An 11,645-nucleotide genomic window follows, 5' to 3' on the forward strand; every position below is an offset into this window, starting at 1 on the left:
TGCACCTTTCATTGCTTTCTTCTCTTTCTTATTGTTTGCAAATTCAAGCGATTGTACTTTGATTATTTATTTTTTGGTACTCGTTTCTGTCAAAACATCTTGCATGTTTTGATCTTTGTTTTGTTTTGGTTGTTTTGTGTTGTATTACTCCAGTATGCTAGTATCTCCTTTAAGCATGATGTTTATTAACATGTGCAAAGGGTAGGCATAATAAGCTTAGGCTTCAGCCTACACCTTTTGGTCTGTGTATTACCATCATTATTATTTATTATTTATTACTACGATTATTGTAATTATTATTGATGGGAAAAAAAAAAAGAGAGTGAAAAGAAAAGTGTATGTATATAACTGCCTTACAGACCAAATAAAACCTACTACTACTATGTATGTATGGCATGGCATGTTGTCCACTAGCTGTGTGTGTAACCTCACCTCATCTCACAGCTAATAGCAGAGAGCGAGGCTCCACTATTCATCCACTGGATAAGAATGTCAACAGCAGGTTATAGTCAACCTTTAGGATGACTGATGACTAACATAAGATGTTGACCAGACCTCTACGACACTGACAAGGTTTATGTCAGTAAATATATGAACAACAGTAGTTCATTTCCTATCACCAGTGTGGTTCTACTAGTGAGGCAATGGAAAGACACAACTTTTGAAAACGCTTTCCTCAAGGGAGGTTATTCTGAGCCGTTCACACCTGTCAGAACATTTTGTTCCGTCATAAAAATGTCTTTAAAACCGTCATAACATTTCTTTACAGTAAGTCAGCTTTGCAAATAAAGGAGGCAAAACACAATGCGCCAAGTGAAGAGATGTTCTATTTATTCTCATTCACACACAAGTAAAAAATGTATAACCCCCTCTCACTCACACACACACACACACACTAAATCTTAAGGAACATTTGAAGAAAAGGTGCACTTTTTTTAACCCCATCCAAGCAGAAGAATCATTCAGTGTATGTATTTTATCTTGTATTGTACATACCTAATAGTCTCTATCTATATCATTTGATTTAGATACTGGAGCCACTATCAATACCGCCCGCTATGTAAGCTCGTTAAGATCAATTAACTTTATTCAAAACAAACCCCTTGCTAGATTTAAAAAAAAAACACAGTGAAAGAAAACCCAGGTGAAAAGAAATGTTTTACATTTGGGAGACCTGAGGGTTTTATAAAGCAAAACGTTGTCAGATTGGTCAGTATTGTCATTTGTTTATGAGCACATTCAGTATACAGTAGTTTTACTCTTTAATTTAACCAATTCAATCCGGGGACGCATCCGTGTCAATTTAAAAGTCTTTGGCTATTCAAAAATAGCAGATCTACAAGCTCGTAGCGCGGCAAGATCTGCTTTTTTTTTTTATCGTGAAAATGTGTGCAAATCTTTGAATATATCTATTTTTTTAAAGCGAACATTTGTAACTCAAATCTTTGCTCCTGGAACAAAATATTTACAAACATTCGCTTTAAAAAAAATATATTTAAAGATTTGCACAAAGTTTCACGATTTTTCAAAAATAGCAGATCTACAAGCTCACGATGACACAGGATACACAGTCAAATCCTCAGTGTTAATAATTCTATCTGTGAATCTGAGTTTTAGTTCTACAGGTCCATTTGGTTACATTTCACACCGTTGTGTAGATGGGCTGTTGGTGCTGAATGCTGTCACCAGAACAGGGGTTCATGTGGTTAAATCAACACTGAGGGTTTAGACTGCTGAGTTATTGTTTAATAAGTGTGATTTGGGGAATCCCAATGGAATGGTTTAGGACAGAGGTTCTCAAAGGGTGGTCCAGGGACCCCTACTGGGTTCCTTGAGTGGGGTTCAAAATGGACCCTTGCAGGTAAGTAACTCTGAGAGTGTACAAAATAGAACCAAATGGACCCTTAAGGGTCCATTTGGTTCCATTGTGTACACTCTCTGAGTTATGAGGGTGCTTGTAATTAAAGGGATAATTCACCCCCAAAAAGACTTTTTTTTCTATTGATTATTCACCCTGCCTGGAGACTTCAATTCATGGATATTATTTTGTTTTTGTCTCATTTCTAAGACAATAATTTGATAACCAGCGGACCGGTAGGCAGCGGTTCCGGTAGGAGACACAAAGGAGACTTTTTGTGTCCAATCCATAGAAAAAAAAAACTTTTTGGGGTTGAACTATCCCTTTAAATTAAAACGTTTGAGAACCACTGGTTTGAGAGATGCCCAGGAGGAATCCAGGGGATCCCCAGTGGTGGGTTTAGGGGATCCCCAGTGGTCCAGGGGATGCCCAATGGGGTTTAGGGGATCCCGAGTGGGATGGTGAAGGACAGGTAATCGGCCACCTCTCCCCACTGGGCTCTGAAGTGTTGGAAGATGGTGATCCATGTGGTGAGAACAGCAACCCACAGAGACAGGCCCAACGCTGAGCGCTTCACATCTGTAAACACACACACACACACACACACACACACACACACACACACACACACACACACACACACACACACACACACACACACACACACACACACACACACACACACACACACACACACACACACACACACACACACACACAGTAATACATTTATTTTAAATTAATCGATTGTAAACAATAAAATATTTTTGTTTGGCTGTGTGCAATAATGCAGCTGCAGACATTATATTGCCTTTTGTTAGGTTATTCAATATTTGTTTCAATTTCTTTAATTAATATTAATTTAATTTGCAATAATTCAACTGTATGTATGGCATGCTGATGTTTTGAGACATATTGTCTTTTATTACTACACAATAGTAAATAAATAATTTTGCACAATAAATAAATATATGTTTTAATTTAAATAACTGATCTCAATATGGACCCATTATAGTGATTATGAGTTTTACCATAATCATGTAGCTCTACAACAGAGAGGCACAGCCATGACAGCAATGGTCATTTATTTTTATATGTATGCATGTATAAATATATATTTTTTAATTATCATTCTCGGCCATTGGTCGGTCGGTCGGTTGGTTTCGGCCAAGACTTTTCCATTCGGTGCATCCCTATAGTCAGGGGATATTAAAAAAATCTTGGAATAAATTCCTTACCAAAAAAAATCTTCACCAATGTGTTTGTAAAGGTGTCTAGTAACACATCTCACAAAGACTGAAATGCAGTTTCCCTAGGAGAATTTTTGACAGCTGCTGAAAGTTGGGGTACCCACCATAACCTTGGTTAAAAAAAAATCCCCCAAAAAAATCTGTTTTAAGTAACATGTGAGGGGTCAAACTAGGGTGTTTTTATGATTCTGAATCCATTGCAAGCATTTGTTTTGCACCAAAACCACTCCTTGGGCTAAAAACGGCCCAATCTCAATGGGCTTTTTACACAAAAAGTATACCTGGAAAAGGATGGCTATGGCCGTTTTTAGCCCAAGGAGTGGTTTTGGGTCAAAACAAATGCTTGCAATGGATTCAGAATCATAAAAACACCCTAGTTTGACCCCTCACATGCTACTTAAAACAGAATTAAAATTTGATTTTTTTTTTAACCAAGGTTATGGTGGGTACCCCAACTTTAAGGAGCTGTCAAAAATTCTCCTAGGGAAACTGCATTTCAGTCTTTGTGAGATGTGTTACTAGACACCTTTACAAACACATTGGCGAAGATTTTTTTTGGTAAGGAATTTATTCCAAGATTGGAAAATATTCTGCTAATATCCCCTGACTACTAGTTCTGACAGTCCAATACTTATAATTGTCACACCTCAAACCACTAGATTAAAATGAAAATGCACAGTTTTCCACCCAGCAGTGAGTTCTCACAGAATGCTGTCTGACGATCACAAGTGCTGCTGTGACACACGTCTGTGACACACGTCTGTGACACACGTCTGAGACACACGTCTGAGACACACGTCTGAGACACACGTCTGAGACACACGTCTGAGACACACGTCTGTGACACGCCCCACGAAGCGTGAAGCGGCGAGCAGAGCGGGCGTGAACGAAGCGTGAAAATGCGTACGGTTAAAAGGCAAATGTCAGGCGTCACTGCATGGCGCCACGGTGGCGCCACAGCTCACCACATGAAGCCACCGTGTCACCGTCACAGAGCAGGTGACAGGGTGACACCTGACACCGACATCCATTCAGTCTCTGCTTCACCTCTTGACCTTTACTAGTACAGCAACATAAATAACACTACGCTGCACAGAGGGGTCCTTGGGGGGGGGGGGGTCCCCAGCTAAATGTGTTTATACAGCGTCACTATCATTTCAACCACTTAAACCATATTTTTATACTTTGGCTATTCAAAAATAGCAGATCTACAAGCTCACGAGCTGGTAGATCTGCCATTTTTGAAAAATCGTGAACATTTGTGCGAATCTTTGAATAATTGTGTTTTTGTTCAACTCAAATCTTTGCTTCTGGGGGTCCCTGGAACAACATATTTTGAGATGGGGGTCCGCGGGGTAAATACATATCATTTTGGGGTCCTTGACGTGAAAAGGTTTCAGAGCCACTGATGTACAGTATATAACAACATACGTCTTTGTTTTGTTTTTTTAACTGTTAGGATTTAGAAGACATTTTGTAGAATTCCCCCAGAAGCAAAGATTTGAGTTACAAATGTTCGCTTTAAAAAAGAAATATATATATTCAAAGATTTGCCCACAATTAAAAAAGAAAATAGCAGATCTACAAGCTCGTAACACTGCACTCGGTGCTGCGCTATGAGCTTGTAGATCTGCTATTTTTGAATAGCCAAAGTATAAAATAATGGTTCCGGGTTTTAATGGGTTGAAGGGGATGGAAGTGATGTTTCTTTTTGCATAATGGTTACAGCTTTATATTTATTCAGTAACAGGGCTCTCTCTGTCTCTCGTAAAACACTAAACACAGTTCCAGGTCAGGATACCAGAGAGTTCTCTGTCCTGACTGTATTGAGCTCCATGTGATTGTGTATTAACTTTACTTAATCAGGCCTTTTCTGAAAAAACGTATGTTTCTATATCAGTGGTTCTCAATCTTTTTCATCTCAAGGACCCCCAAAATGATGTATTTGGCCGCCGACCCCCATCTCAAAATATGTTGTTCCAGGGACCCCCCAGAAGCAACAAAGTTAACAATGTTCGCTTGAAAGCATTATAATATTCAAAGATTTGCACACATTTTCACAATTTTTCAAAAATAGCAGATCTACAAGCTCATAGCGCAGCACTCGCTATGAGCTTGTAGATCTGCTATTTTTGAATAGCCAAAGTGTAAAATAATGCTTTTCAGCTCAAATAAAAAAAATGACACAGATGCGTTCCAGGTCTTAACCTGTTGCACCTCACATCCCCATCAACGAAGTGTGATTGGTCGCTGTAGAGTTTTTGTATATATCTGTATTGCTACTACTTGTCAGCAGATGCCTGAAGAAGAATGGGGGGGATTCCCCTTTAGTCTAGTGGATAAGATAAGATGTTGTCTTTCCACGCGGAGGGGCAAGGTTTGAGTCCCGGGCCGTTCCACTCACATGTTTTGATCTGCGGCTGTTCAGTGAAGTCTGGCTTCACAAACGCCTCCCGGAAAAACCACACCACGTTGACCAGCCACAGGAAGGGCAGGAACGCAAAGCCTCCTGAAATACACACAACAACAACAACACAACACAATAAACACCTTCATAAAACCACACTACAACACATTAAAAACCACACCACGTTGACCAGCCACAGGAAGGGCAGGAACACAAAGCCTCCTGAAAAACACACAAAAACACAATACTAGGACTGTCACCATTACACATTTAAGTTGACGATTAACACATTGACCGCCAGAGGTTAATCTCATAATGTACTCACCAGTGCCAACGTGTTATTGTTGTTTTTTTGTTTTTTTCATGTCGCCATAGATCTTGTTAAAATCTTTAAGATTGAGCCGTACACGGTCTGTTTACATCCGCGACATCTCACTGTATCTCCCAGGGAAAACCGCATGTCAAACGGATGTCACTGATTGTAGTTAGAGCGGATTACGTTAAACAGTGATATGCGAGGAGAAAAAAATACAGGGAGAGAATTGAGTTTCAGTGTGCGCTTTAGAATGGGAGCGGACGTGATCGTCAAAACCGGATCCCAAATAATTATGTTTCCGGTCGTCAAACCGGAACCGGAAATGGATCAAAAAATTCCGAAAGTGCACCTGGGGGGGATCTACGCGAACCGGCGGTTCGCGTAGATCTACGCGACTGGCATTCAATGTGTTAATTGTCACTCAAATAATTGCGATTAATGTGTTAATTGTGTGTTTGGCCGTTGAACACTGGAACATTATGAATACAACTTAAACATTTTGTATAATAATAATAATAATCACAGCTTGCAAAGGGCATATATGACGATAAATTAAATATACCAAAACATTATTGACATATTCGTGACGCGTTGTAAGCTTGTAGATCTGCTTTTTTTCATATTTTTCAACATGGAGACGATTGAGCAGAAATAATTGCGATTATTGCCATTATAATAATTGTGACAGGCCAACACAATAAACACCTTAATAAAACCACACTACACAACACATAAAAACAACACCACGCTGACCAGCCACAGGAGAAACACAAACCCTAGAGGGAAACACAATCCTGGACCATGGACCACAATGGAAACAAGGCCCTAGAGCTTTTTGTGTTATCCTTTTATCAATCATTGTAAACCCTGCTAACCTCTGTACCATCAGCAAACTGTTCATAAACTATTCAATCAATCAACATTAACCCATTAAGACCTGGAAACAGATCTACAAGCTCATAGCGCTATGAGATTGTAGATCTGCAATTTCTTTAAAAGAATCGCAAAAATCCATGCAAATCTTTGAATATATATATTATTATTTTTTTAAGCGAACATATATTAACTCAAATCTTTGCTTCTGGGGGATTCTACAAATGTCTTCTAATCTAAATCCTAACGGTTTTCTGAAACTATTAAGGTCCTTACACACCGGGGCGAATCAATTCTTCATGCGAATAAATACGTTTTTTTTTAAAACCTTATAAAGTCAATGCTAGCGTCCACATCAGTTTCGCGAAGCGAAAAAGCGTCTTTTAATTATTCGGAACGAGTCCGAATTTTGCGTATATTCGCCGGTGTGTAAGGACCTTTACTCTTGTTACTATAATATCAATGGTATTGTATGGCCACGGATGGTATTGTATGGCCACGGATCAATGGTATTGTTTGGCCACGGACCCCCATCTCATGTTGTTCCAGGGACCCCCCCAGAAGAAGCAAAGATTTGAGAATATTCGCTTTAAAACAGATTTATGTTATGTATATTCAAAGAATTGCAAAACAAATCACGATTTTTCAAAAATATAAATACAAAGTATGAAATATTTGTGTGGTTACACAGATGCGTTCCCGGTCTTAATGGGTTAAAATGAATTTGTAGCAAAGGTTAAAGGATTGGCTTAATTTAACCACTTGACACCTACATACTGATTCTGGGGGCGAATATTCACTGAAAACATTCAGACATTGTCCGGGTGGGACATACAAATAATTTACAGATTAATTTAATTAATTTAATTTAATATTCACACTTTATATTTTCTCATGAGTCAAAAACGATCCATGATATTAGATTTGAATGAACTCACCTAGATAATATTTCCTACACAGGGTGAGTTTCTCCTCATTAGGAACTCTTTCCAGGTTCATGATGATCAGTGTTTATTCACACACACCTGCAGAACAACACAATATACATCATTATAAATACATAATTATATGATGACGATTGAACTCCACACAGAGACAATTTACAATGTATTCATTTATCAGACGCTCTTTATCCAGAGTGACTAAAGGCCTTTGCAGACAGGGTGTGATTTTTCGCATGGAAAAAACAGACAATATATTTTTTTAAATGAACACATGGTTCTCTATGACCTCATGCACACCGGCTCTGAATTTGCCGTGCGGCAAGTGGCTGCGGCGATAACCTGGGTCCCAGCCTCACTCATCTGCGAAGAGAAGAGCGTGGTCACGACCTAAAGCAGCGAGTGTCTAGGAAGTCCTGAGTGGACAGGATTTCCGTTTCCCCCGGAAACGATATTTTTTGACCAATCACAACACTCGTTTCATTCACGGAGAATGTTAACAGATTTGTAAAGCATCAACGTCATTTCCTTGGGCGGTACTTCCGCCAAATTCAACCATTTCCTGTTGTCAACTTCCTAGACAACCAACAGCCCAGGTCTTGCCCAGGGTGCTGCGGCGATGTTTTTTTTTTCTTAATCAAACCCAGTTCGATTTGTGCGTCTTTTTGCATGCGGTAAAAACGGATTGACTAATCGCACCCTGTCTGCAAAGACCTTTAGAGTAAACAAGGTAAACACATACATGGAATATAATAATAATATAACAATATAATATAATCTAACTTACAGTAAACAAGGTAAACACATACATGGAATATAATAATAATATAACAATATAATATAATATAACATAACTTACAGTAAACAAGGTAAACACATACATGGAATATAATAACAATATAACAATATAATATAATCTAACTTACAGTAAACAAGGTAAACGCATACATAGAATGTAGAGACAGTGTAGTGTCTCAGTAAACTAGGATCACATGTAAAGCATCAGTCTGAACCAGGGGTCTTCAACAGGGGGTCCTCAGAGCTACTCTAGGGGGTCCGCCAAATCATATCATGTGATATCATTAGCCAAACATAGCAGATCTACATGCTCACAACGCCTTGTGCTGCGAGGTGTTGCGAGCTTGTAGATCTGCTATCTGCTAAGTATTGAATGTTTAAGTGGTTAAATGTCTGAAATTACCTAAAAACATGAATTTAGGAAGCAATATATGTCCCTGCTTCATCTCTCTCTCAGCTAAGGGGTCCCTGTAATAATAAATAATAATCTGTACATTTGAAACATGTATGAGATGTATTTTATCGATTTTGACATTTTATATCTAAGACAGTCTTTGCTCTACCCCGCCAGAGAGCCCTGGAATGTCACCAGTAAAGCCCGTATTTCTCCAAACATGTACAAATGCAAAAAAAAGAAAAAAAAAGAAGCTTGTCCCAAATGTTAACTAGGTGTCCGGAGTATTTGTGTAATGTATTAGTCCGTATTTCGTAATAAATAAGTGTTTTAATCCCGTCTGTGGCCGAACGACATTTCCCCCCCTCGTTTACCTCCTTTTTACATTGAGTGTAATTCCGTCTTTCACCGGATGCGCCCCGTCACTACCGCCCATTGGGAACTTCTGACAGAATCGGCCACAGACGGGATTAAAACACTTATTAATTGTAACATATGGACTAATACATTACACAAACACCCCGGACACCTAGTCAACATGTGGGTCAAGCGGGTAAACACCTTATATTTAACATTTATACATGTTTGGAGAAATACGGGCTTTACTGGTGACATTACAGGACAAACTGAGGGGGTGGAGCTAAGACTAGTAGATACGAAAGTAAAACGTCCAGACTCCATAAAATACATCTAATAGTCTGGATCTAAAGCTATAGATCATGAACCTAGCGTCAGTCTAAAGCAGCAGATCTACAAGCTCACATGACACCCAGAACAACGACACCATCGTTATGTAGATCTAATGTGACCAACAACACCCAACAACACATGATGATCAGCTGACCTGCTATCAGAGCTACAAACACACAGGCTGTTAGCCTAGCAGGAAAACAGCAGATCTACAAGCTCACAACGCGTCGCGGTGCGACGCGTTGTGAGCTTGTAGATCTGCTGTTTTCCTGCTATCAGTAGCAGAGGAGCTCCACACACACACACACACACAACAGGCTAACTGTTAGCTTAGCATCGTAACGTTAACTTAACACAACAACGACACACACTGAGTCTGACTGGAAACAAACCATTTATTATTAATATGTTTATATCAAACCTTCTTTATAGTAAATATAAGTCTGTTTATAGTTAGTTTATTTACCTGTTAACTTGAATAGGGAGTGAGGTGTAGAACTATGATAGAAACAGCTCCAATCACAACAACACCGACGACGAAAACTAAACGGCGTCTCGTGTTTCCGCTTCCGGTAGGTTTAGTTCCGTTTCCTGGAAAGCGGGGAACTGGAATTATGTCATTATACCGCCCCCTGGTGGCTATTGATTGATTGATTGATTACTCTATTAAAGGACGACTTTTGATTGATGTAGTTTATTTAGTAAGACATGAGAATAGTACATGACAGTACATAACAGTACATGGAAGTACAAATTCACAATACAAGGTCTACTAAACTGGAACTCTCATTAAGCACTGAGCTTGTTTAAGATGAGAACCCCATGCACACAAATCATGATAAGAGACAGACAGATATACACACTACTATACAGAATGTCATACAATCAGCTTTCAGGTTACTGGTATCAAGAGAGAAAAAATATATGTATATATATACAAAAGAGGAAAATGAAGGTGGGGGGTAGGTTAAGACTTAGACAGGGGCCATTTTCGAATTGCAGCCTCCTGAAGGTGTATCTTTAGGGCAGTTTTGAAAGTGAGTAGGGTTTTACACTCCTTTACTCCTTTTGGTAGGGCATTCCACATTTTTGATGAATAGCATGAGAACGAGTTCATTCCCTTAGTTGAGCCAAATCTGGGTTGAACATGATTTCTGGAGCTGCCTCTGGTGTTATGATCATGGACATTTTGGAAGTATTTTGACAAATACAGGGGGATCCGACTTCACCCATTTTCAACCTATGTTCATATAATTGGTCCTCACTAAAATGGTACCATTTTTTCCTACTCAGTCTGTGTCTCAGAGGAGGAACACTTAAATGTTCGTAGGAAATTTGTTTCTAGTGTTTCCATTGGGGTCCTTTGTACTAAATTCATAGAGACATTTACTGACAGACAAATACAAATACACAACTAAACTGTTTATATGATGTTCTGCATATAGTAGCTATAGCTCTGGTCCATAGCGTTAGAAGGAGTTCTCCTCCTTCTAACGCTATGGACCTGGGGCCAGTTACACCACCTCACTCTAAGTTCAAACTTAGCCTACTTGTAGCTTAAATGGCCTTAAAAAAGCCATTTAACCCATTTAGCTGTGTCATTTTCGATTTATTTGGCTATTTATTTATTTTTATGTGAAAATTTGTGCAAATCTTTAAATATATATATATATATTTAAATATATCTATTTAAAGATTTTCACGATTTTTCAAAAAATAGCAGATCTACAAGTTCATAGCGCGGCACTCGGTGCCGCGCTATGAGCTTGTATATCTGCTATTTTTGAATAACCAAAGAAATCTAAAATGACAGAGATGCGTCCCCAGATTGACTGGATTAAGCTATAACTAGGTATAAAAGTTTGAATTTAGTGTGAGGTGGTGCAACCGGCTCCAGAGATGCATAGTAGTGTATATCTGTCTGTCATTTAATGTCTCTATGAATTGAGTACATAAGGACCCCATTTGAAACAAGCCGTTAGGCTTTCATGGGCTTTTCAATCCTATTTAGTTGACCTTGTATTTAAACTGTACTTTCATGTGCTTTTTCTCTGCAAACTTCTAAATAAAGCAGGGGCGTCAATTGGGTATGGCAAGGTAGGGCAGGTGCCATACCTT

General features: G+C 38.9%; 1 protein-coding gene across 2 annotated transcripts; it reads right to left on the minus strand.

Annotated features, from left to right (window-relative positions):
- Window positions 1-809: 809 nt before the first annotated feature.
- On the minus strand, window positions 810-10,073 carry psenen (presenilin enhancer, gamma-secretase subunit). Of its 2 annotated transcripts, XM_080426471.1 has the most exons (5): window positions 9,994-10,073; window positions 7,643-7,729; window positions 5,513-5,617; window positions 2,311-2,437; window positions 810-2,270 (listed from the first exon to the last, which is right to left on the minus strand). In XM_080426471.1, exons 2-5 carry the CDS (start codon window positions 7,701-7,703, stop codon window positions 2,258-2,260), a joined length of 306 nt encoding a protein of 101 aa, XP_080282597.1. In that variant the 5' UTR covers window positions 7,704-7,729; window positions 9,994-10,073; the 3' UTR covers window positions 810-2,257. The 2 variants fall into 2 exon arrangements, with proteins under 2 accessions (XP_080282597.1, XP_080282596.1); XM_080426470.1 differs by having other exon boundaries at window positions 810-2,437; window positions 9,992-10,065.
- Window positions 10,074-11,645: the final 1,572 nt, after the last annotated feature.

The sequence above is a fragment of the Gymnoscopelus braueri genome (genome assembly GCF_963280865.1).
Source record: "Gymnoscopelus braueri genome assembly, chromosome: 4".
NCBI classification, from domain to species: Eukaryota; Metazoa; Chordata; class Actinopteri; order Myctophiformes; family Myctophidae; genus Gymnoscopelus; species Gymnoscopelus braueri.

Coding starts and splice junctions, on each gene's coding strand:
- psenen (XM_080426471.1), bottom strand. CDS start 7,703: ATGAACCTGGAAAGAGTTCCTAATGAGGAGAAACTCACCCTGTGTAGG. Junction 5,618..7,642: donor GTGTAGGAAATATTATCTAG/GTGAGTTCATTC, acceptor TGTGTATTTCAG/GAGGCTTTGCGTTCCTGCCC. Junction 2,438..5,512: donor ACAGCCGCAGATCAAAACAT/GTGAGTGGAACG, acceptor GTGTGTTTACAG/ATGTGAAGCGCTCAGCGTTG.